The sequence below is a fragment of the Pogoniulus pusillus genome, chromosome 17 (assembly GCF_015220805.1).
Source record: "Pogoniulus pusillus isolate bPogPus1 chromosome 17, bPogPus1.pri, whole genome shotgun sequence".
In the NCBI taxonomy this organism is placed as follows: domain Eukaryota; kingdom Metazoa; phylum Chordata; class Aves; order Piciformes; family Lybiidae; genus Pogoniulus; species Pogoniulus pusillus.
In genome coordinates, this window is record NC_087280.1 from 13,655,902 (window position 1) to 13,682,434 (window position 26,533).

At 39.3% G+C, this 26,533-nt stretch overlaps 1 protein-coding gene across 6 annotated transcripts in view; it reads left to right on the forward strand.

Annotated features, from left to right (window-relative positions):
* Positions 1-26,533, forward strand: part of ADAMTSL3 (ADAMTS like 3) — a 185,350-nt gene that overhangs the window by 156,292 nt on the left and 2,525 nt on the right. For 4 of the 6 annotated variants that reach the window (XM_064157735.1, XM_064157734.1, XM_064157733.1 and 1 more), the window contains 10 exons: positions 230-1,310; positions 3,872-3,999; positions 4,298-4,426; positions 15,532-15,714; positions 16,651-16,770; positions 18,119-18,331; positions 20,720-20,903; positions 23,414-23,618; positions 24,395-24,504; positions 26,216-26,430. In XM_064157735.1, coding sequence (XP_064013805.1) covers positions 230-1,310; positions 3,872-3,999; positions 4,298-4,426; positions 15,532-15,714; positions 16,651-16,770; positions 18,119-18,331; positions 20,720-20,903; positions 23,414-23,618; positions 24,395-24,504; positions 26,216-26,430 — 2,568 coding nt within the window. Of the gene's footprint in view, positions 1-229; positions 1,311-3,871; positions 4,000-4,297; positions 4,427-6,324; positions 6,393-15,531; positions 15,715-16,650; positions 16,771-18,118; positions 18,332-20,719; positions 20,904-23,413; positions 23,619-24,394; positions 24,505-26,215; positions 26,431-26,533 lie in introns of those variants that run through there. The other 2 variants (XM_064157737.1, XM_064157738.1) reach the window with 2 other exon arrangements.

The following is a 26,533-nucleotide window of genomic DNA, read 5'->3' on the forward strand; positions in this document are numbered from 1 at the left end:
GTTAGGAGCTCTGGGGTGAAGCATTAGAAGTCTTGGCTGGAGCAGGGGAGGGTTATGGTTCCATGTTGTTGCTATTTTTGCATGTTTCTAACTGGGATGAAAGCTCAGCGTGTTGCAGTCTGATTTGAACAAAAGCAGGAGCAGTTCTGTCAAGCGTTCTGTAAGAAGCAGATTTTGTAAGCGTGACTGCAAATAATTAGATGCTTTTCAATACTTTATTTTCTTTCAGAGATCAAACCGAAGCTTCCAGAGAAGTATTCTGCTCATGGCCCTCAGATTGTTGGTGTTCACCGAGTCTATATTCAAACCAGACAAGAGAAGCGCATTAATTTTACCATAGGAAGCCGAGCCTACTTACTTCCAAAAACATCAGTTGTAATTAAGTGCCCTGTAAGAAGGTTCCAGAAGTCACTTATTCGGTGGGAGAAAGATGGACAACACTTACAGAACTCTAAAAGACTTGGCATCACTAAATCAGGCTCACTGAAGATACACAGTCTTGAAGCTACTGATATCGGTGTGTACCGCTGTATTGCAGGCCCCGTGCATGAAACGTTTGTACTCAAACTCATTGGTACTGACAACAGATTGATAGAGCCACCGAATCTTAGGAAACATGCCAGTGAGGCCAGTAACACGGATCATAATGAGGCCAACAGCTTTGGGGCCAAGTGGCATAAAATGAGCAAAATGTGGCAAATATGGAGTAAGAAGAATGCGCTGTATCTGGGTGACAGACAAGTAAATGATCAGCCCTTTCGCCAGAACCTTGAAACCTTTGGGAGTAATTCAGCTGAAGACTTCAACTCTCGTGAATTCAAGAATAAACGACTAGAGGCAGCAATTCTCCAAGGCGCCTACAGCATGGACACAGTGCAGTTTGAAGAACTGGTAAGGAACATGAGTCAGCTCATTGAAACTGGAGAAGTCAATGAAGATGTAGCATCCCAGGTCATTTATCAGTTAGTTGCTGAATTATCTAGGCCCCCACAACCAACTACTGAAAAATGGAAGGGGGCCCAGGATGAGAATCTTGCCTCCAAACTTGCAGGCAAATCACCAAATGAGTCTGAGCGCTTCAGCACAAAAACTGTTGATAAGTTAATGTTAAACCAGAAGGTTCCAGTTATTATGAGGCAAAAGCAAATTCCTCGAGTTTTCTTCAATGAAACAGTAACTGTACGAGTTGGAAATACAGTTTTTCTGACCAGGAATGTTCGTGCTGTCAATCTACTCTGTGAAACAGCTGGTACTAGTGAAGCAAAATATACCTGGACAAAAGATGGGGAGACATTAAAAGCCTCTGAGAAGTAAGAAAATGTCTTCTCTTTTATTTTGGAATGACATACCATGTCACTATAGTCTGTAAAAATCCACCCTGCTGTGCAGTGTTAAAACATGAAACTGAAAATGAGATAAGCATGAACACTGCCTTCCATCTTTTAAGCAGCTGCTTTATTTTCTTTCAAGTTCCTGTAACATTGTTTGGTTTTACTGAGTATATCTAAGCATGTGTTCATGTGTCCATATCTATGTGCATTTTCATGACATTATGTGGGAGGATTGACTTCTTTTTTAACTAGGTGTGAAGTATTTTCCATGTCCTAACTGTATTTTGTGATACAAACACAGAGCTGTTGGAGCAAATTCAGAGGTTAAGAGGTGGTTAGGATATGAGGATAGGCTGAGGGAGCTGGAGTTGTTTAGCCTAGAGAAGAGAAGATTCTGGGGGAACCCTATAGCTGTTGTCCAGTGTCTGAATGGATCCTACAGGAAGGCTGGAGAGGGACTTTTCATAAGGATGTCTAGCAATAGAACAAGGGAAATAGTTTTAAGCTGAGGGAGAGTAGGCTGAGACTGGATCTTAGGAGGAAGTTCTTCAGTATGAGGGTAGTGGAACACTGGTATAGGCTGCCCAGGGAGGTTGTGGACGCCTTCTCCCTGGAGATGTACAAGGCCAGGCTAGATGATTACTTGAGCAGCTGAGTATACTTGAGAGGCTTCCCTGCCCATGACAGGGAGGTCAAAGTAGATGATCTCTGAGGTCTCTTCCAGTCGAGGTCATTCTATGATTCTGTGATTTCAGTTGCATCAGAAAATGAATAGATTTACACTCAAATTAAGAAGCTTACTGGATTTGTTCAGAAACCAAATACATTGGGAAAACATTAAAAACTTCTTCCATGATACGGGTGAAAACAAATCTTAGTTCTTATTTTAGGGAGGGAAAACATCACTTATATACTCTCACTATCCTTCAACACAATACATCTTTAGGTATAACTGTAGCTGCATAGAAAGAATGTGCTTTTATGATTTTTTTTTTTAAATACTTTAAAAATTACAAATATTTCTGTTGAGGACAGTGGAATACAAAATAATAAAGGAGCCTGTACTGCCATCACATTTGAGAACTGCGCTTGAAGAACAAGTACAGCAAGTGTGTGCTATATTCAGATATTTGCTCAAGACTGAGCAAATACTTTTACTTTGTTGCTGATAAATTAAAAGCTCACCTGATAATATTAACATTAGCTTTGTGTGTGAGCCTCTTGGAAATATAGCTTGCTCTTGAGTAATGAAAAAAAATGATTCTGAAATGATAAAGGTGCTTTTGGATAGTTCTCAACATACTTAACTGATTAACCACACTGCCAAGAAAAATATACTTCTGCAGGGCTATCAATTAAAGCAAAGACACCAAACCGAAGCCACTTTTGAAAGCACAAATGTTTTTGGAACCGTGCAGCTCCCACCAGTTAGGTTTATTTTGTGAGATATGAACAATTTCCCACTCATTTGTTGCAAGTGATACTTTCATTTTTTTGGATGTGATGGTGCTTGGTATATTCATAAGTATCTGTTTGGTTCCTAATGTCTACTTTCATCAACAGCCTTTGTTTTAGCCCAGACTGCTGTTTTTGCACTTGGGTATAGTGGCAAAGTAGGTTTCTTTTGCCCTTTTTTTTTCCCCACAGTGAGTTTTCTTATGCACAAATCCATTTATATTTTTGTGTCCTCAAAAATGAGTGACATTAAATAGCATCCAAAAAAGAATGCAAAAGGCTGTTTATCTGTTGGGTTTGTCAAAAAGAGCTATACTAGGGCCATGCACCAGGTGGCTTGTTTTGTGGACACACAAGGACACACAAGGATTTTTAGTATGTTTTTGTGTATCACATACTTTTGTGAGTGGTACTCAGTGTTGGAGAGTGCCAGAGCTACAATTTCTTTGGACCTGATGAGAGTATGACATAATTTGTGTAACTCACTGCTGAGAAAGGCAACAAAGGGGAAAAACCCAGTCAGCTATTTGCAACCTTTTTCCCAGCCTGTGGTACTCTCTTTGTCATATCTTGCCCCTTAAATGGCAGGCAAGGTACTCAAGACACCTGAGGGGTTTTGGTGAAAACTTTAGCTTTAATGTTGGTAATATTAAATACAACCCAAACCCTACAGTAATTCAGAAGTCAGATTGCAGCATTCTTTTGTGAATTCCCCAATCGTGCTGAAAACCAAACTTGCTCTTGAGAGATGGATTTCTTGCCAAGCCTAATACTTTTAATTGTGGTAGTCTGATTTATTCATGCTGTTGTTCCCAAGAGATTCTGGTTTGTAGTAGCAAACTTGCTGTCCTCCAAAGGGCTGTGGCAAGGACACAGCTTTGTAGAAAAAAAAAGATATGTGAAGAATCTTCCATGCATGTATCCCTTTGTGCTCCTCTTTTGCCACCAAAGAGGAAGAAATGTTACTGCATGCACTGGTTAAACTCCTGAAAAGGAATTGTGCAGCTGTATCTATAACTCCTGGAAAGATTTGGCTGGGTTTATCCCAGAGTAGTAACCCTTGTATTTCACTGAATATTCTGCAGGGTAATCCTGGACACTGTTGGAAAACTGCAGATTCAGAATCCTGCTGAAAAGGAACTTGGTACATATGGGTGCCTGGCTGTTAATGACTTTGGGTTTGACATGGAAACGTCATTGTTATTGCGGGCAGGTAAGACTCTAATATTCACGACATCAATCCTCTATTTTTCTTTTTTTATACAAGCTCACATTCCCCCAAGTCCAGTGTGAAAGTTTCTTTGTTGGCAATCCAGGAAACTCTGCCTGATTTCATAGGTTGCTCTAAAACCACAGCAGGTGTGAACTCAATCTGCATGTATCCTACCTGTATTTTTTGGCTGCTACTTTGCAACCCAAATTCTGTTGCAAGCATGAAGAACCTAAATACAGGATATACATTTAAAAGTCAAAACCAGCTTTTAAAACTTAGTATCTCTTTAATTTCAAAGAGGTTCCTGTCATCCTGTCCTCTGTGTTAAACACTACAAACCTGGAAGCCAGCAGTCTTTCTGCAGTTGTTGGAGGTACAATCGTGGCAAGAATTGGAGCAAATATTACGGTTGAATGTCCAGTTAAAGGTAAGCAAGAGCTGCACTGAAGTTTCTTGTAGTTGTTGGATTCAGAAGCTTAACTTACATCTTGAAAGATGATCATTGGTCTTTTTTTATTAGACATGTCACCCATTTTTTCTGTCACTTCAATGTAAATACTCAGCAAACTTTCTTATAAAGGCATGAAGTAGTGTGAGACTTCAGTACAGAGCTTCAAGCCCACCAGAATGAACGGCTACCTTGCTGCAATAGCAAGCATGCCAGCTGACTTGCTCATCAGAGAACTTTCCTTTATCCCTGTTTGAGATGCATGTATGTCTAGACTATTGTTAAAACTGAAAATGAAATCTCCAGACGTAGCTTGATAGAACTTTAAGCCTGACAGTGAGGTAAACCTTTTAGAGCTATCAACCTGCAGCTGTAATAAGGAAACAAAGAAAAGTGCTGAGCCATGAGAGGGTATAGGTATTTTCTAGCTCATCATCTGTGGAGCAGCATTAGTGTTAATTAGAAGCTACATGTATTAAGGAGTTCATAGCTCATTTTTGGGTTTTGTCCTTTGTAGAGTGTAAAGGTTGGTAGTTTCTTTTTAATCTCATAATTACTATCTTTTGTGTTTTAATTGTAAGACTTAACTTGCAGTGGCAGTGTTCTGCCAAGTATTTCATTAAGCTAAGATCAGTCAGCCTTTTGTGCTTTGTTGAAGGTGTATGGTAGAGTGCTAGTAACAGTGAACATTGCAAGTGAGTGCAAAAAGGGAGTTCAGAGAAGGCAGTGTGGCTGGGGCAGTGCATATCAGAAAGCACGTTGATGGCAAACCAGAGCAGTGATAGAAACACAGATATGCAAATAGTTCTGCATACAATAGCGACGCCAGGCTGACATACATTAGGACATGTGGCTCTGCTATTCACTGTTGTACCAAGGCTAATTCTTTGATGAAGTAATATTTTCCAACTATAGTTTGGCAAGTCTATCTATAACTGACCTACATCTCCAATTCAGTGGAGAGTTAATGTCACACTGTTAATATTTTTAGGCCGGGTAAGCAGTTAGACATTTAAATACAAATTAGTATTTTCACATGGGACTGTACATTTCCACATGCTTTAGAACTGTGTATGTCTGTGAGCCAAATGTTAGTTATGCTAAGACACCAGTATTGACTTTAAAAAATGATTTATCTAATTGCTTTATTTCCTGTCATTGCCCAGGATGTAAGTATTGTTGTTTATGAATAAAATAGAGCTTGTGTGTCTTAAAGTGCCACTAAGCCTAGAATCAGAAAAAACATAATGATGTAAGAAGAGTTTTTCTGTTCTTCTTTCCTTAATGAAAAGTAATCCACAACTGACTTCAGAAGATTGAACATAATACCACATTATGTTAATATGTTTGTCTAATATGTGGGACCCAAAAATCTGTCCATTTGAAGTGTAGTAGGGTGATAATTTTGTTGTGGATGCTGATAAAACATCATGTGAGTTATCAAGCAAGCAAGAATTTGAATCAGAAAAAAAAAAATAATCCTAATGATTCTATGCACTCTAAAAATTCTGTTCCTATAAAAACAGGCACTGCATCCGCAAGATCCCTTTTCTTCTCCTCAGACACAGAGTCATAGAATCGTTGTGGTTGAAAAAAACCTTTAAGATCATTGAGTTCCAACCATTATCTATCAATTTTAGTGTTCAACCATGACACTTTGCACCACATTAACATACAGTAATAATCTCTTGCCTTGGAGTAATAGCTCACTGCAAATGCTTAAAATTAATACCTTAGGGGAAAATGCCATTGGACTCTCAGCTGAGTATCTCTTAGAGCAAACTCTAAAATTATTTACAAGAGAGCGACCTTCTTCTAGTGTCAGAGAGACCTTGGCTGGATTTGGAGCACCTTTTCCTCACTGTATTTCCCCCCAGATGCTCAGAAAAAAAGACTTCTTTGTGGATGAGTTCTCTGCCTGCCCTGAGTGAAGTATTACTAGAGAAGATTTTGTGTGCTCTTTATGTTCTGCTCCATGCTTACTCAAGACCTTTATACACAGACACTGCCTCCTCAGATTTCTCAGCAGCATCAAACAGATACATCTGATCTTTTGGACTCTTGCTAGCTCACAAAATAGTTCTCCATAAGAAGAGCTATCTAATGAATAAGGTGTCTGTGTGTGAAGAACACTAGTGCCATGCCACTAGCAGAATTCTTAAATTACTTTTGAATGTCTTGGCTGCAGTGACTTCTGAAGGCTTTTTTTCTGTAGGATGAATAACTTATACTTCTTTGTAGTTGGTCAAGCCATAGTTTTCCCTGTGAATAAATCTACATATTGAGCTCTCCATTTTGCATCTAGCAGTGTAAGGTCTGTTCAGGAATTTTCTTCCTGAAACACACATAAAAATTTTGCACATATGCAAAAATGATTAATTTAGGAGAGAATAGCATGCCATAGTGCAGGACTTCAGCTGGAACTTGCAGCAGCCTACCCAACAATCTGAAAAAGACAGCAATGAAAGGCAGAGAGGAGGTGATATTAACAGGGAAAGATACACTTCCCATCTTCCCCTACTGGCTGGATAATGGCTGTTCAATAAGCCTTTAATTATTCAAAGCCTGAGGAGAACCAAGTGTATTCCATTTAAGAGGCTCTGGGTTCATTAGCACATGGTACACAGGACAGCTCTTGTCTGATGGTTTTAATGGAAAAGATGTGAAATTTAATATCACACGCAGGGTTATCCAGATGACTACTTTTTCCTTTCTTTTTTTTTGTTGTTGTTACTGATTTGATTCTTTTGGTGTTTGTTTTTTTTTTTCAGTGTGTGCAAGAAAGATTTTAAAAATCCCATTCAAAGTTCAAAAAAACCTTTTGAAATGGTGAAGAGTAGTATATGCTAATAAACAGAAGAACATCAAAGAATGGGTTTTAAAAGCCAGCTAAATTGCTGAAGCTAATGGTATCCATTTCTCTCTTTAATTTATAACAAATCTATTTTTCCGCTAATTATAATAAGCTCACTTTTATAGCTCCCACACGAGCATATGCTAGAAGATATTCATAACATTCTGGATAGATTCATATTCCATTCTTACAGCCAAGAGCTCTTCCATCAACACGCATGGTATAAATATCAATAGTGATGGCTCCAAATTGCTCTTGGATAACATTTATTGTATTTTCAGAAAAGATCATCTCGTGATTATTACTAAAATAAACTAAAGCTGTCAGACTCCATTTATTGTGAAACCTTGAGAGTTCCAAGTAAAATGGGGGGGGGGATGTATAAAAAAATGTGTTTTGTCTGCCACCTCCTGGTGACAGAGTATAGAATGATAGAATCATGGAATTGCCAGGACTGGAAGGGACCTCAAGGATCATCTAGTTCCAACCCCCCAGCCATGGGCAAGGACGCCTCACACTAGATCAGCTTGCTCAGAGCCCCATCTAGCCTGGCCTTAAAGACCTCCGGGAATGGGGCTTCCACGATCTCCCTGGGCAGCTTGTTCCAGTGTCTCACCACTCTCATGGTGAAGAGCTTCTTCCTAACATCCAATCTGAATCTACCCACTCTAGTTTTGCTCCATTCCCTCTAGTACTATAACTATCCTACACCCTAAAAAGTCCCTCACCAGCTTCCCTATAGGCCCCCTTCAGATACTGGAGGGTCACAGTAAGGGCTCCTCAGAGCCTTCTCTTCTCCAAACTAAACAGCCCCAACTCTCTCAGTGTGTTTTCTTAGGAGAGGAGCTCCAGCCCTCTCCTTCAGAGTAGAAGGGAAATATGCTGGGTTGAGGTGCATTAAACGATGTACATAATAGTGTATCTCTGGAATATTTTGGCAAATCCAGCTTCATCCAAATTCTGCATTCTTATGAATCTGTTTTGGCTCTCTAGGAATAGCATATTGATTGAAAAAATAGTGAGCAATACACAAAAACTGTTGATTCATGGTCATCTTTTTGCACACACATGTGTCACAAAGATGGACCAGCCACTTACTGCAACTTGAAATGGGTCCAGATAAACCAAGAATTTGACTTTTCCATCTCTTCCTCGATTTACCCACACTATTCCAAACGTAACTTTGATGCTGCTCTTTGTTTTCTACACTTAACCTTTAAGCTTTAATTGCTTAAAATACTTTAACACATAAGATTCTGACTCACGGCTTAAGTTTTTTGTGTGTTCTTCTAAAAGGTACTAATAATGGTTTTAAAATGTGTAAAAGGGTGAGTACAGATTTATGAGGAAGGAATTACATTGTTCATAATTGATGCAGTAAAAGGAAAATCTTTAACCTTTTGCTGTTACACTTTTTATTCTAAGTGCATCTGTGTTAGAGATTTTGATTGGAGCAGGCAATCATGGGAAGAACTGAAAGATGTACTTCAAGAACTTAATTGTCCTTTGCTTTCTGTCTTGCAATGATTTGAGAACCTGAAAATTGAATCTCTTTGGATAGAACTAAACTGAAAGATGCTCCTGTTACATAAAGTGGAATGTTTTACAGCATTTCTTTTATGGTGTGTGCTTTTCCCTGTCCTCTTACAGCTTTCCTTATCATGGAGATTTCCTTCAAACTCCTTATTAGTAAAAGGTTAAGGTGAACTATTTTAGAGAAAGGCAAGATTTTCAAATTCTGTTTCAGATTCAGTTGAGTTCTCAGAAGGCTCAGTAAGGCTGTGGGCATTCCCTGGATACTTGCTACTTCCATTTGCAAAAAGCTGTCAAGAAGTTCCCTAGGTAAAGTTTAAGAAATTCTCATAGTGTGAAATAGGAGGTTAGCTTATTGCTTAGTGCCTGATTAAATGACTGAAAGGATCAAGTGCCTGAATGTTACAATGGAGAGAGGTTACCAGTAGGGTGTCTGAAGGTTCTGTTCTGGGATTTGTGATAGTCAACATTTTCATAAAAGTTCTGAAGAAGAATGTGAATGGTTATTCAAGTAAAGCTTTCAACCTTCACAAAGGCTAATCAGATCTAAAATTCTCTAAGTGTTGCAGGAGCATTTCACAAATAGTGTTTTAGCCTTAAACTTCTGCAGATGGAAAAAAGATCAAGTTCTCTTTGAGCTGAAAACCAGAGAATTAAATAGGACCCAACAGCTGTAGCAAGAGTGGAATGGGAAGGGGTCTTGCTTCAGGAGCCCCTCTAAGGTCACCAGATGTCAGTAAGTATATTTAAATCCTGCCAGATACTGCTACCACCTAGGAAGAGAGACTGTTGTGTGTCTGGTAGGGAAGAGACAGAGGTAATAGCTTTGAAAGACCACTAGAGAACGAAGCAGTGTCAGAGAGGAGAGCAGATTGGAGGATCAGACCATGTGCCAAAACATCTCACTCCAGCTCTCTGCCCAAGACTGTTACTCCAGGTGAAGCTGGCAAGACTGATGCAGGTAATTTCAGTAGCAGTGTGGTTTAGGCTTTTTATGTTTTGCTGGAAGTTTGGTTTCTCAAGCATAATTCAGGTTACTATAAAGGCAGTTTATGACTTGTGTTGGAGGAGATATGAAGATGTATCAGGCAAAGAAATGGCATTGTAAGTTTTGCTAAATCCACTGTAGGTGTTACTGAGTGTAAAATTAATAACCAGGTGACATTACTGACTCAGAATCGTTTCCTTTGAAAGGTGGCATGTGAATTTAACCTCTAGAGTTAGGAAAACCTTTAGCTAAGTGCAGCACAATGTGATTGGTGCCAGCACAGCTCTGTCTTGCTGTTGAATGGGAAATGCAGAATACTTTCTGAGATTCTACGTAGCTGGGGGAAAAAAATTCTGAAGAACGTATCCAGTGTTTTAGAGCAACTAGTTAGCCAAGACTTTTATGGTGTGTAATATTTCATGGAGCTTTCAGGGTTGGAGGAAATTTGGTTTTGAACACTGAATATTTTTAGGGCACCCTATAGTGTGGATTCCTTTTTTCAGTTCTTTCTTTTTTTAAACACGTGTTTTGCAGTCCTATCCAGAGATGGAGTTTTTTTCCATAACACTTGCTGTCCAAGGGCCACTCACAGTGGAAAATGACTTTTTTTCATGGAACATTGAATATATTAAAGCTGCTCCAGTATTAGTGGAAAAATAACCTGTGTTTGAGGTCAGAAAAATAGATTGAACTAATTTTTAAAGTTTTATAGCCACTTAGGTCTAAAGTAGAAAGTTTTAACATCAGAGGTTTTAGATCCATTCCAAAAGAAAGATTCTGATTTTTAAGGTTTTGCTAAGACTAAGAAGGCCTGAGTTCAAGAATACATTTTTGTCCATTCAGGACCATTGCAGCCATCCTTAATTTTAAGTGTATGTTTAATTGCCTTCCCTAGTAGGGACTCCTGTGCTTAAGTGCTTTCCTGACTTGGAGCCATCGGGTATGATTGTTTGATTCTGCTACTAGCTGATGTCAGTGATGGATCTCCTATTTGAATCATTGGGATCTAAACTGCACTCAGGGATTCTGAATCTTTGGCAGTTTGGGCGAGTCAATACCTTTGGGCTCATCCTCAGCTGCATCTGCATGGAAGAGAGGTATGAAGGAAACAAAAGTGGCCACAGGCCATCTCTTATTTCTTCCCCTTTTTGTACTGGCTGAGGATCAAACCAGGAATTCTTCAGCTTAAAAGTACTATTTTCTTGGATGTAGATAGGGAATTACTTCCTTTCAGGATTACAAACTGAAAAGTTTTCCTTTTTTCTGCAAGAGAAGGCCTAGGAGATAATTCCCAGGAAGTCTTGGTGTCTACTAATAGATACAGAAAAGCAACCATTCTATAGAAGAAACCCATGTAGGTGTCTTAAATTGGACAGCAAGGTGAAAGGAAAGGCACATTTCAAAACTATCTGGGAAAGGACAAATTGCAAAGGTAGAAACTTGTGTGAGTCAGAACAGAGGGCAGAAAATTATAGTAGTGAAGAGAAATTTTTTTTTTAATTCAATGCAACTAGCTTTTAAACATGTCAGTCATCTTTGTGCTACAATTCTGTAATGGAAGAGGCTCTCAAAGACAGCAACAGTATAAATTTTGCCTATGTGAAGTCCTTATCTAGATCAGTGTTTAGGTAAAGGAGAGTCAAGTGTCTGCAGTAAAATTCAACCTTGTGCACAGGAAAAGTCTTCCATGATGTGCAAGTCTAATTGATGCTTAAGTATAATTTCAAAGTCTTTAAAAGAAAAAAAAAAACACCTTCAGTTTATCTTATTTTTACTTAGTTTATTTTCTACTTTGATTTTTTTTTAATAGTGTTTAAAACAAAGTTTTTTTACATGGATATTGAAAAGTAAAGCATAAGTTTTAGGCCTTAGCTGTTTGCCTAAAAATAAAGAGCCTTTCTTGAGTTCTGATGATATATTTGAACTCCATACTATCATTTCTGTGTAGAGGGATCAGTCCTTTTCACAGTGCTGCTGCAGGAGGAATGTGAGAACTGTACACTTTTACTGCTTTCTCACAAGAGCTAATAGATGAGACTTAACTCGATGCACAGTGCTGCATGCCAGCAGGGAAATCAAGTCTTATCTCAGGAGCAGTAAATATGGAGGGTAGTTTTTAAAGGAATAGCCTCAAAAATCTGCATGGCAGAAGCTTTTCCATCTGGAACACATAGGTAGTGACTGCATGATGGGTTCATGCTATGTGCTGTGCTATGAGAAGGGCTGTTGTGCAAAGGAGTATTAAGCACTAAGACACTATTAAAAAGGTAAATGTGCACCTAAACCCAAGTGGTTTAGTATCCTCCAGCAGTTAAGTGTTTCTTGTGATTGGAATTCTAGGCGTGACAGTATACACAAGAACTCAGGGTCGCTCCTGAGAGTTATGGCAGAGATTGCTTTTTCACTGGCAAAATAAACATGCAGATAAACTGAAGCTGCATAGAAGAGCTCAAAAAGTACAAACCACTTTGCTGAAGAACGCAAAGGAGCTGAACTATAACTGATACCTTTTTCTCCTGCTTTATTTCTTTAATCTGTGTATAGGCTATCAGCACATGGAATAGGAGCACACAATGACCCCCTTTTTTTGGCTGGATTCTCTATTGCATGTCTCCAGATGCACAACTCCAAAATCTCTGTATCTCATGTATGCTTACGGGGTTTGGGTTCTCCTGAAAGGCAGGGTTATAGGGCCTGGATTTCCAGCATACAGCTGTGTCCTGACTGCAGTGTGTTCAGAGTCCTATCCCCTCTCCTTTCTTTATGCTATACTTCAGCTTGTAATAGGTCTCTGAACTCGTCTCCACAAAGTATCTTCCATTTTTCTTTAGCTCAGGGCTCAAGCTAAGAATCTGTCATAGCATTCTTAATGACAGCCTAGCCAAAAGCCAATGAAACAGGGCACAGAAGATGTCTGGTTGCAAATACCAGTTGTTCTTGAGCAGATGGTCCATTATCTCACCAGTTCACTCTCAGATAGTGAATGGGTTTCCACATAATGGAAAGTTTGGGGCAGGGGAAACCAACTAAACCATGAAATGCAAAAATGTGAAGGATCCTCAAGAGGCCAGTTCAAAGGGACTCAGCTTACAGGTCACATAGAAATTATTAACTCTTACATAAAAATCTTGCCTCTTAGTGGCTTGGGCAAAACAGAATTTAGAAGTGTTATTTTCCCCATTACTATTTTCAGCTTAAAGAACCCCACTTTTATGGATGCACCCTAGCATGACATGAACTCTTTTAAAATGACAGTGTGTGATAACCACTTGTAACACATAATGATGATGTTTGGTCTAAGAAGTATTTAACTGGTAGTTTCTCATGGCTTTCTACCACACACCCTCACCACTTTATCTGTAAGTGACAGAACTCCTAAGATTGCTGGGGTGGGTTCGTTGTGCATTTCACTTAACCTCACTGCTGGACTGCCATGTAGGGCTCTGTTCACACTTTCTGCTCCTTAGACCTAGGATTTATGTTTATGTATCCACGTTATTCCCTTGAGGAATGGTCTGATTTACTTGAGGGTGAGGGGGTGGGGCTGTTACTTGCTTGCTTTCCCTTGAGAGACATATATGCAGCTCTTTGGAGGAAGAAAGAGGAATCATTTGCTGTAACTTCAATTAAGTTTAAGCTGTGTGGCAGATACCAAATTTTGGACTTAAAATGAGAGCCAAACACTTCTGCAGAACTTTGTCCCTCATTTAGAGGTACATCTCTGAATGAAACCTGGGTAGAAAAGTAGAAACAGGGCAGTTTCTCCTGGGATAAACTCCAGGATACAAACCAAGTTTGGAAGAATGCTGTGGTGTGAGCAGAGGACTGCATTATGAGGCAATATTGGGCTGAAGTTTGATAGAGGACCAGGTAAAAAGCTTAAATTTGAACTTTTCCAAATATTCTTGTGTTTTGTGGAATTTGACTTTAAATCTTTGGACTTCAGATCCATCTAAACCATACTGCTTCTGAATTATTTATGTCTCTGATTGGTCTGCAGGATTTTGGTGCCAGTGAGGGGTGTTCTGGCTGCAGACCTCTAGGCCATAGATTAGAACAGCTCAGCATTCTCACAACACCCCCTCAGCCCATCTGTATATTAAATATATATGCCTGGATGGCCATGGAAAGTATACTGTAAAGGAAAACTATGTCTGAGAATGATACACTTTAGCCAGAAAGCTGGGGTAAAATGGAAAAAAGACCCTTAAAACAAGACTTCTTCCTAATTCCAGAAGGATTTTTTGAAGTGGCATAAAGCTTCTTCTGGAAACTTGAAGAACAGCCTGATTCTTTGGATCCTTGTGTACTCTGCAGATCTGTACTTTGTTTTATGCAGTTTTACTCAGTAAAACACAGCCTCAGGAGTTTAAAAGCACTGAGCAGCTGCTAAATTGTCTAGAATAAAATCTGTGATTATGCAGAAGAGTGTTTCTCTCCTCTGTCTTTCTAGGCAAAGTGGTGGTGGGAGATTTTCCCTTCAGTGAAATAGCAGGTTCCAAAAAATATGTCTGGTTCCTATTACAGTAAAGGAAAAACTTGAGGTGTGCATTGGAAGTGCTAAGCCAATGATTGAAATGTTAAAGTTGTTCCTAAAGACTATTCCACATCATGAAGACATCATATGTAATGTAATACGGCACAATGACCTGTGAAGAGAGGAGATTGAATTAGCATTCAACATGGCTGAAGCTTCCAAATTCAGGGGGACACACTAAAGCAGAACCTGTTTTGATAGTCATCAGTGATCACTAATCAATACATTCAGTGACTAAAAGAGCCCAGGTGAAAGACAGTTTAACCGCTCTGACTTACCTTGTGCTTTGCACCTTTGTGCACCTCTGCAGCTAGTTGCTGTGCCACATGTGTCAAAACATAGGCAGCGATTTATCTAGGACTTTGGAGCTTTGACAGAGCACTTCTGCTGCAACAGCTCAAGCAGAGCACAAACAATGACATGTCTGGTTTGCCAGTGTGCTAAGTATCCTTTCCAAGGTGAGTGTTTGAGGAAAATAAAACAGTAGAATTCCTCCCACAGAGGAGCTACTGTGCCAGTACAGAAATCATCTAATTAAAAATCAATATTAAAATTCAAAATGACAAGTTACCTGCAGTTGCTGACTTTCTTGGTGTTAAAGCTTTGTAGTAGGAATGCTGATGGACCTTTGGCTTTTTGTAACATGGTAAATGAGTTTGCTTAACATCCGAGCCCCCCGGTTTGGTTGTTAACTGCTCTGTTCATTTTCTTTCACACCACGTTGTTACAAATTGTATCTATGACAGCTGCAACTTGGAGAAGTTTTCAGGAGCTTTTATGGCAGAAATTTGCCACGTGCATTTTCTAATCTAATTGACAAATACCTCCTTTTCTTCTTCAAGAGAAATATTTTTTTCTCTTCCTCCACTCACCTTTAAAAAAAAATACAAATTAAGTATTCCTTCCATTATATATCCTAGGATATATTCTGTGAGCCTGCCTTACAGTACTTACCTTTTAATCTTAGTGGGTTGCCCAATTATTAATAAGCTTCACATCTGAGAAGTTTTGCTGTAGCTGGAAAAAGTATTTGTGTTGCTGCAACGTCATTGCTTTGCCTTACACTATCTGTGAACTGACAAAGGATATTTGTGTGTTATGGCAACAGTTACCAATATAAACCCTCTGTATAATCTCTCACAATAAATGTTTTCATTATTTGCATTTTACAGGTGTCCCTCAACCAAATGTAACATGGTTTAAGAAGAAAGACATTCTACAGATTAATTCATTCTTGGTTTTGAATGGGTCCTTATTTCTGAAGAATGTTTCCCATGATGATGCAGGGACATACACCTGCAGAGCAACTAATGCTCTTGGAAAAGCTGAAGCTTCATCTGTTCTTCACTTAACTAGTAAGTGCTAAATGAGAAATCCTTACTGATAACAACACTGAACCTCTTTGATTATGAAGTTTAACCAGTAAAATAGCTGGGGGAATATTTAACACTTCATTGTGAACTTGGTGTTTTTTATTGCGTGTGACTCCCTGGGATCTGTTCTGTCTTCTGTGTTTCCTGTAATAGTGGATCTAGGTACATATGGTTTAACTCATGTCTTCTTCAAAAGTTGCTCCATATTCCTTCTTCTAGGCAACAAATATCAGCCCTTAGATGGGCAAACACATTAGAAAACTAAATCCACTGTCATATTACTTATTTTGCCTGACAAATGAGACACAGATGAGGTAGTGAGAAAATCTGCAAGGAAACACAGTGAAATGAAAGCAAAGGCTGGTTTTGGGTCTTGTTTGGTTTTCATTTGTTTGGTTTGATATATGGTAAAAAGGAGGAGCTGCTATGGTGGTAGGCATATGATTCTGCATCCATTGTGCTATCTCTATGCATAATGAAATTTTAAAGCCTTTCCTTTTTTTCTGCTGTCATAATTCCATCTAATGCAACAGAGGAATTAGCCTTATACTTGGAATTTCTGTATGTGAATGACTGGTGATGAATTAATAAACTTAGTCATGAGAAATAGGAATTTAATCCTACATCTTGTAAATCTTGGGTTTATACAGAGTGTTACAGGCTTACTTTCCTGATAAATGAAATTCAGTAAATTTGATTCATTTAGAAACTTGCATAAGCATTTGCTGCATTTCCTTGTTGATGTATTGGAAGTGTATCTGACCGTCTGTAAATGAACAACTTAACTGCACACCTTAATTCCAAAGAGCTGTTATCCTTCTGCTTCATAATTAGCATGTTGGATATTTTGATAGAATATCTTTTTTAGTGTAATGATTTAATTGTTGCTAAGAAGGGATCTTATGCATTGTGTTACAGAACAAAGGTTTGCAGAGAGTAGCACTCTGTTATCAAAAGGAAGCAGAAGAAAACGTGTCCTGATGGCATCTGGAATTGGCACAAATGTCAGTGTGGTGCGTGGGGATCTGCTAAGAATAGGTAAGTTTGTTCTGCTTTGTAGTTTCATTTATATTATTTACTGCAGCAGACTGCCCACAGACATTGTGGAGTCACCTTCTCTGGAAACTTTTAAAACCATGCATTTGGGCAACCTGCTCTAGATGTATCTGCTTTAGAAGTGGGAGTTGAACTAGATCATCTCCAGAGATCCTTTCCAAACCCCACCATTCTGTGATCTCGTTATAATAGAGAGGACCCCACACACACAAAAGCGAGTGCAATTCCAAAGAGCCTGGGTTTGATGACCTTCTGGATTTCCTAATCGTATCTCAGCTTTCTGTTATGAGGGAAGGAACCTGCAAATAAGAAACACAATTATTTTTCAAAGAATGTTTAAAAATTATGACCCTTTAAGCATTGTCTAGGTGACTCACCATGAGGCTGGAGCGGTGTAATTTCTCTTTCATCTTCAGTTGAAAACAGTGGGAGCAGATCCAGCTGAGCTCCAGAGCTGTTCTTTTGTTTTTCTGTCTGAATGAATACCTCTGGTTTTTTTCATCCCTCTTGTGCCTGTGCCTAATTTCACTTAATGTGTTTATGACTCCTTTCCAAAACAGACAGAAATTCTTTCATTACAAATCTATTCGCATACTGCAGAGTCTAGAGTGACATCTTTGTTCCACTTCAATAATTATTGTCTCCACCCCCTTTGCTCATACAGAAGTTAGGTTTGTAAGAACTTACTGAAAAAGCAAATATAAAGAACTATGCTAATTATATTTCACCTTGCACAGTTGGTAACTGTCAAGGGGCATTCTGGATTTTGGGCCAGAGCTTGACCTTCAGTGAAATTTTTAGACTATCACAGTATCACAGTATCATCAGGGTTGGAGGAGACCTCACAGATCATCAAGTCCAACCCTTTACCACAGAGCTCAAGGCTAGACCATGGCACCAAGTGCCACATCCAACCTTGCCTTGAACAGCCCCAGGGACGGCGACTCCACCACCTCCCCCGGCAGCCCATTCCAGTGTCCAATGACTCAGTGAAGAACTTTCTCCTCACCTCCAGCCTAAATCTCCCCTGGCGCAGCCTGAGGCTGTGTCCTCTCGTTCTGGCGCTGGCCACCTGAGAGAAGAGAGCAACCTCCTCCTGGCCACAACCACCCCTCAGGTAGTTGTAGACAGCAATAAGGTCACCCCTGAGCCTCCACTTCTCCAGGCTAAACAATCCCAGCTCCCTCAGCCTCTCCTCATAGGGCTTGTGCTCAAGGCCTCTCACCACTACGCTAGTAAGATCTTGTATGTGGAATCACAGAGTCATGTACACAATCACAAGCATTTCAAAGTGTTTAGAAAATCCTGATAAAATGCTCTTGATTTTTAGGTTGCCCAGTGCCTCCCAGCTACAGAAATACAATTCACTGGATTTTCAGAGACAGTCCAGTTGGGGAAGTTAAGACCTTGGAATACCGAACCCTGGTTGGGGGTCGTATCCTAGAGGTGAACACCAGCTCTGGTCAATTTGCAGGACAATTCCAATGTTGGACTTCAGCTAACGTAAAACCAATGTCAGTTTGGGTAAATGTCAAGAAGGAAGGTTTGTGGAAAATTATATGACAAATTCTCAAATTCTGACTTATTTTCTAACACTTTGTAAAGTCTTTCCTCAATCCTACCTTGCTTTTATACACGAAGTATTATTATTTATTTATTTGTTTGTTATACCCATTTAACTTCACATATGTGAATAGTGCAATTTAGGTTGATAGACAATAGTTGGATATGGGAGTTAATGTGTAACCAAGTATCGCGTTAGGGTTCTCATTTCTTACCTGTGTAGCTGAAAGAATGTTCTCTGATTCAATGTCTTGCTGCTCAAACAGAGATGTTTTCTCAGCTTTCTCTTCAACAAGTCATACAGATTGCTGCTGTGGTAGCCCACCAAACTGAATTAGAGGTCTCCTTTTAAAATAGCTATAATCAATATCATTTTAATGGTCATATTCTAGCACCATTACAATAACATAGTAACCATCTTATTGTAGTCATCCTTAAACATGTCAACATACCAGAGCACACTGCACTTAAATCAGTTTCAGTGTTTTCAAGACCATTTTGCCATGCTCTCTAATGTATTAAAGTGTTTGCACAAAACTACATTTCTGTTAGTAGGTTATCAAATGTGCAAGTGAGGATTAGAGATAAATTTGACAAGGATCTTGCGTATGCAACAGCAGGACCCTAGTCTCTATCTGCAAGCATTTGAGAAAGTTTTAAATATTTAAAGTGCTGTGGAGATTAATCACATTATAACTTACCTTTAAAGAAAAAGAAAGAAAGTTGAATTTTGATCCTATTCATGATCTGACAGCAAAGCACTGAAATTCATTTAACAGTTTTTCTAAAAATTAAGTCTTTAATCAGACAATAACCAGAGAATGCAAATCAGGTCTAAAAACAAGTGTCTGTTGAATCTGAAAGTCTTTGTATGTGATTTATCTATTAACCTATCAATGTGATTTGGCTTCATGTTTTTGTGCAATGGACTCAAGAAGTAAGTTGTTTCTTGCAAATTCTCAGTGTCTGCCAGTGGATTACTTATGTGATTCAGAATGTTTCTGGTATTCATGAAGTTGAGGAGTCAGTTGCATTTATGCAGTAATTTTACTGAAATATGTCTATGATCAGAATGTTTATTTTTTAAATCATAAGTAAATCACAATATTGATGAACTGAATCAGAAAATGCCCTAATAAGGTTTATTAAAAAATATATCTAGGCCTTGTTCCTAATACAGATCTCAATAAAGTTAGAATTTCTGGGTAGATCTGGCCAAGTATCGAAGCATCCACCTGTAGTCTTTAGCTGGACTTTTAGTTGCCCAATTCCCTTTCTAGTCAGGCTGGTCAGTATCTGGGAGAGATTCCATGTTTCAGTCATAAGCTTTAACTGTGATGCTTGTGTAAATGTTTCATCACCCATTCATTTGTAAGACTGCAAAGGCTCCTCTGGTGGTTTTTGCACAGTAGGCATATTGAGGGCACTTCTGAGCAGTATCATCCTAGTTAAACAAACAATACAGTCTTTCCATCATAGTTACAGTCAGTAAATTTAACTATTTCTACTTTGAAAAAGACCCTTTTGTATTATTTTAAGAAATTCAGAAGTAATAAGGAAACATTGAAAAACAATAAGTTAAAGAATTCATTATGTGCTGGAAGAGTGAGCCTGTGGACACAGCTGGTAGCTATCAATTATTGTTGGTTATTACAGAAAAATCTGACTCCTTCTGTGATCACATAAAAATCTGTCAACATTGCATGGTACTTCATCTTTTACCAAGTGACAAAAAAAAATGATGGGGGAAGGGATAAGTGTGGAACTGTGACTAAATATAAAGGTAGTAATTGTTAGAGGTGATTGGGTTTTAATATAAAATACTCTTTAAAACAAATTCCTTTTTCATCTTGCCAGATTCCTCAGTGGCAAATTATTTATGCATCAAATACTTTTCTATAATATAGTACAGGATTCTCTTAAATCCTGAAATTATGTGAAGTGTCTGGAGTAAGATGAGTTTTCTTCAGCATAAACTTCCTGTAGAACAGCAGGAAGCCTAAAGAAGCCTGATTTACAGTTTCCTCTTTTTAGTGCTCATTGTATAAAAACGTTATGAAAGTCTTAAAAGAAGTTCATCAGTTCCTACTGTGAGCCAGGTTCTGCCCTTGGTGTACACATATGCTGATCCCATTTACCTTCTAGAGAACGTCACGCTCACATATAAGAGGCAAATGTTAGGGAAAGCTGAGGTGGACTGAATTCTACTTTGGTTTATGATCCCTTTTCACAAAGCTGATATATTTGCTTTTCTACAGAGGATGCAGTATCTGTCTGGCTTACAGAATGTGCTGCCATATCAATTAAGATGTGACACAATCAGAACATATAGTGCTTCTCTCTCACTGCTTTCTATTGCATTTCTTAGAGTACAAATGGGAATATGCTGAGTGGAGTACTTGCTCTGCTAGCTGTGGGAATTCAGGAACCCGCTCCAGAAAACTACGGTGCGTGAATGCAGAGAAACAAAAAGTCAATGAATCACTATGCAGGGAGCTGCAAAAGCCAGCGGTTATCTACCAGTTATGCAACACAGATGACTGCCCTGCCAGGTAAGCGTTCCGACTGATTTCTGTATGTTCTGTGTGTACTAAAAGGCACTTATAACATCCTGAAATTGTTCCTCTGTTTATACTCTGAGTCTAAAATGTGGGATTGATTTTCTCATGAACTCTGAAGCATGAGAGATGTGAAAATAGATCACACACGAGCAGGGAAATGCTTGATTAAGCTGAATAAGGAAGGTCCGTGCAAGTCTCCATGCTGCTGCAGCAAGCGTTGCTGTGACCACCACACTAATGCCTTGAAAACTAAGCTGAAGGTCTCTCTGAGACATCGTGATGCACTAGTTCTGTGGTGTCCATGCCAACACAGAGGTAACACTCGTCATGTTTAGAGCAGGCACGATGCGCTGTGCTCACCTTCTCTCTGAGCCAACAGAGCTCCAAATAGGATGTTGACTGCAGAATGCCTCATTTGTCTGTAATGCCACTCAGCACAGTAACACACTCCTTCCATGTCCTTTCCTGCCAATTTGCTCACTGGATCAACTCTGGTACCTTGTGATCTTGGCTAGAAAATCTTTATATCACAGGCACTTATACGACAGCCTCTGATTCCAAAAGCCAAAATATTGCCTCTAGACCTCTTGAGCTGCAGGGAACATTCCAGCTCAGCAAGGCATTGCTTTAGGTTTTTAGCAGGAAATCCCACAGGAGTCCTCAAAACAAGTGCTTTCCGTTGCATAAAAGAATTGGCCATCACTGTCAGCAGTGTAAAAATTCGAGAGGGATGAAAAGTCATGCACATATTTTGGAGCTGTCCCTCACTGGAAAATGTTTGGAAAGTAGTGTTAAGGCCTTAACTGACATTGTGGGACTGCATCTTGCCAGCATGTTCTAAACTCGGTTTTAAATACACAAAACGTAGCAACAGATAAATATCGGTACAAACTTGTTTATCTTTCATTATTAGCAGCCAGAAAAGCAGCCCTTCTGAAATTGTGAGTCTGGGCTCCAGACAGTGTATAAGAAGCAAAATTTTTGACAGTGGAAAAATACTGACACAGAGCTGTTAGTTTGAAACACACAAGCTAAGTTGCAGCTTGCCTTCTTGAAGTCCAGCTATTGACAGCATACAACAGAGTTAGGAGGATACTAGAGAGCCTGAGCAAGGTCATGCCTTCTAAGTGGACTGCAATGTATGACAGAACAACCTGATTATCACTGGACCCAGACTATAAACCACAAAAGGCAGTTATTTCATATAGCTAAACAGACTGGGACCTAAACTCTCTCTCTTGATAAAGTGGTTAGATTGATTTAGCTTGTGATTTGGCTTTGTGTGTTTACCAGTGGAGGAGGATTATATGTGTACTTTACCTTGAATTCTACCTCAAATTACATGTAGGCTAACATACAGATTGCCTTTCTTTTATGAGGTATTTCACACTTCCTGTGTAGGAAGAGTGCTCCAGATGCTTGGAGAATAGTCCTGTGCCTTAGTGATTCCTAGTGCCTCTTACTTCTCCCTCTTCCCTGTGATTACTGACCTGGGAGGGAAATACAAAATGTTCAGACTTCCTTTTCCATTTACCCATGATTTCTACATGATCTTCTCATCCCAAGTAGGAAGTATCCATAAAATTGTAAAGCTTTAGATGTAGGGTCAGTATCATGGCCCTCACTGTTCAAAGTGTTTGCATGTGTTTACCCACTTCTCCTCAGCACAGAAGTGCAGTCAAGCAAATATAGGGGTTTAAGCAGATACTATACTTGTGTTTGACAAGTTTGGGCCTTGCTGACTTGCTGTGCATGAGCTGCACCAAAGTACTTGAGTTTTAAAAGAGAGAAAAAGGACAAAGGTCCAGACCATAAATGTAATCTTCCTTGAATGGTTATGAACTGCTTGACTGTAAGAAAATTAAATTTCTAGAGAGAATAAAATATTGTTTTCTGTTATCACAGTTGTGCTACACATACATTATTGTTTTCTGTTATCACAGTTGTGTTAGACATAAATTTCCATTCTGTATTTTCAGACCAGATTTGCCAAGATCAAGTTGAATAAGTTGTATTACCATTCTCCACTATTGTTCCTAGCTGCCAAGACAGGCTAAATCTTTGCAACTTCTAATGAACAAATTAAATTTTCTGCTCAAGACATTATTTATCAAGATCTTCATGGACTAAACGTGGATGAGTTATGACTCCTGTCCCCTTAGTAGTAACTAAATTAGTGGCATTCATTTTATAAATTATAAAAGGGTACTCCATTCTTACTGCAGTAATGTGAAACCCAGCAGAATCTGTAGGGTTTACCTAGTTAAACTTCTGGGTAGCAATCAGTGTAGCTTCTCTTAGTGTATATTGAGCCACAGCTATCTGAGAAGTCATCATTTAACCAAACTTACAAGATCTTGCTTAACAACTGAAAAAGCTATTTCCACCTTTTCTCACAGCTAAAACTGGCAATGACAGGTTCTTTGGATTTTCATTTGAAAACTACCAACAAATTAGTGACACTTTCATCATTGCTATAAACCCTTCTCTGCATCCTGTAGGTGGGTAACTAGTCCGTGGTCAGAGTGCTCTGCAGCATGTGGCAATGGATTTCACTATCGACAAGTAACTTGTCAACAGGAAAGAGCCAGTGGCAGTGTGCTGACACTGCTCCCAGATGCCTGTATACACAGAGAGCGTCCTGTGGGAAGGAAACCCTGTGTGGGTCATCTGTGTACAGTGGGGACAGCACAGGCAAAAGGACAGGTAAGCTACAGACTTTGCCTGGAAACTCCCACGTGCTTCATACCACTGGATGAACATCTGTCCTACTGCACAAAGGAAGTTGATGCACTGATTATAATTACCCTTCAGAACAGTGAGTTTAGAAATTCTGTTCATTTAGCTTTTAATTTGTGATGTCTGAGCTACTTTTTTAGTTGCTCTGAAACCTGAGTATTATTTTCAGTGTATTTTATCAGCTAATCCATTGCTACATACTCAGTTTTTAAGTTAGCGTATTGCTTTTACTGCAGAACACAGTTTGCGTAGCTGTACTTGTGAAGTCTCTGAAAAAGTATGACTGTGCTGCAAAAGCAGTCACTACAGAACTCATTTTCTGTGTTCCTTCATTTGTGCAGTAAACTGGTGTTGACATGATTTTTGTAACTATTACCACACATTTACTAGTCAATGAGCAAAGTTCAAGAATTAAGAGGATTACTGTTGTCACATTTGTGATACAGGCATTAGCAAGGCAAGGCTGTGGTTGTCAGAGCTACAGACAGAACTTGTAGCACTAGAGATGTGAAACAATGAAAGCATAGATGATGGATTTAGCCTTATGAGTAGTAAGGAAAGTCCGTATCACACCAAAGTTGTGCACAGAATCTATCTAGGCCTTTATCCGAACTGAGGTGTGATAGAGCTGAAGAAGGGCAAATGGAGATCATTAATTATGGCAGAGTTGTGTGATTCTCTTGTTATTAAGGTGGCTGTTTCTTTTTCTTTTCCCTTATGCTCTTTGTTTTCTCACTTTTCAGTGTACCGGTCGCTGTGTTGACCGCCCTGTAGGTTTGCAGCAGCATCACTTTCTGTGTCAGCTTCGTAATGGATCTTTGGTGTCAAACTCTTCTTGTGATGAAAGAAAGAGGTACGTCCTTTGATGTAGTACAAATTAGATTCTTTAGGTGATCAAATTAAAGATGAAAGATTGTCCATGCAGTATAACTATGCAAATTTCTATGTAGCAAATAGGAGGAGAGGTGCTGCTGATAGTCAACCCTTTGTATGTTCAGTAAGGAGAGTAATAGGTTTGATGAGAGCCACCCACTGTGCTAATGGCAAAGCTAGAAATTTGGATGTCAGGAAGAAGGTCTTCACCATGGGGGTTGTGAGACACTAGAACAGGTTGCCCAGGCAGGTGTTGGAAGCCCCATCCCTGGAGGTGTTTAAGGCCAGGCTGGATGTGGCTCTGAGCAACCTGATCTAGTGTGAGATGTCCTTGCCCATGACTGGGGGGTTGGAACTAGATGGTCCTTGAGGTCCCTTCCAGCCCTGGCAATTCTGTGATTCTATAAATAGAGAGAAGCTGGATTCCCAAAAAGAAAACAGAAACTGGAACAATCTGCCATAACTACATTTTGCTACTGAAGTCTCTTCTGATAGTACTTTTTATTCTGTTCTTCTGCAGCCCAAATTTTATAAAGTAAGAGTTTCTCTTATTTTTGTGGACCATTTAAATTGAGTTACTAGTTTGTATGTGCTGAAATATGATGTATTTCTCTACGTAAATCAATCTCATTCTGCCTCTTTCTGCATTCTGCTGAGAAATATCTGATCTGTGTAAAAACTGAATGATGGAGAAGGTCTGACTTTTTACTTCAAGGCATAGATTATTTGTAAGAACTCTGTTAATTTGGTTTACTCCATTTAAACAACCCTTTTCAATATGGACAGTATAGGCTGTACACCTCCACAGAGTCTTAATCAGCAGATTTGCTCCAGGCTGTGCTGTAGCACATGGGTGGATGGCAATCTCTGTGAAACACCATAATACTAAAGAGACCAAATTACAAACAAATTAAAATTGAATGGGGGAGTCTGCAGCAAAGGACTATTCCAGACCAAATGTGTAGTTAGGGTGATGAAGGGCAGGGAATAAATGGGAATCATGTACAGACATTGAAATTGTTATCATTTTTCTAGATTGCTGAACCCCACTCTTCATACTTCTTGCTTTAGAAGTGTTTCTGAGTTGTGAGCATTTAAAAGCACTTTTGCTGTGCACACAATGAAATTTTGCCTCCACCAATGCACATGGTGCAACTTCCATATATTGATAAGAGTTAGGATTTCACTCTGGCCACTTCAGATGTTTGAGCGACGCTCAGTGTCAGCATAGCAGTATTGTATTCAAGAGAGGTTATACTGGAAGAACTTGCAGCATCCAGTAGTTAACATTCAAGGCCAGTTAAGTTTTCCTAAAGGTAAACACTTCTTTTTTTTAAGCTTTTCCAGGATTACAGATTGGTGTAAAGAAACAGAGCCTTGTCTTTTGTTTCCTTACAAGTCAGTCACAATGAATGGGCACTAAGTGAAATGCAGGAAATTTAGTTAAAAAGCTATTCTGAAGGTTCTCAAGCACTGCTACAGGTTACCCAGAAAGGTTGTGGAGTCTCCATCCTTGGAGATATTCAAAACATGAATGGAAACAGTCTTAAGCAACCTGATCGAGTTTCCTGTGCCATGAGCAGGGGGTGTAAACTAATCAATCTCCAGAAGTCCCTTCCAACATGGTTCTACCAGTCCATGATTCAGAGCTTAGCACAATGCATCTAAGTGCCATTTGTTTTACACCACAGGTCTCCTGTCAGAAGGAACTGCTCTTCAGAAGCATGCGACGTGTACTGGCGGACAGGCCCTTGGAGGCCTTGCAGTGTGGACTGTGGCAGTGGATTTCAGTCAAGACGAGTGTATTGTGTACACAGAAAAAACAACAAACCTGTGGCTGATCAGTACTGCAGAGGGAGGAAGAGACCAGTGACCTGGCAACACTGCAGTGTCACATCCTGTGGCAGTATGTAAATTCTTATTTATATATGAGCATAGTAATTGTAGCAGTTATACTAGAAAGCGACTCACGGTTGTACGCTAATGGTTCTGCAAGCGTTTGTTCGTGA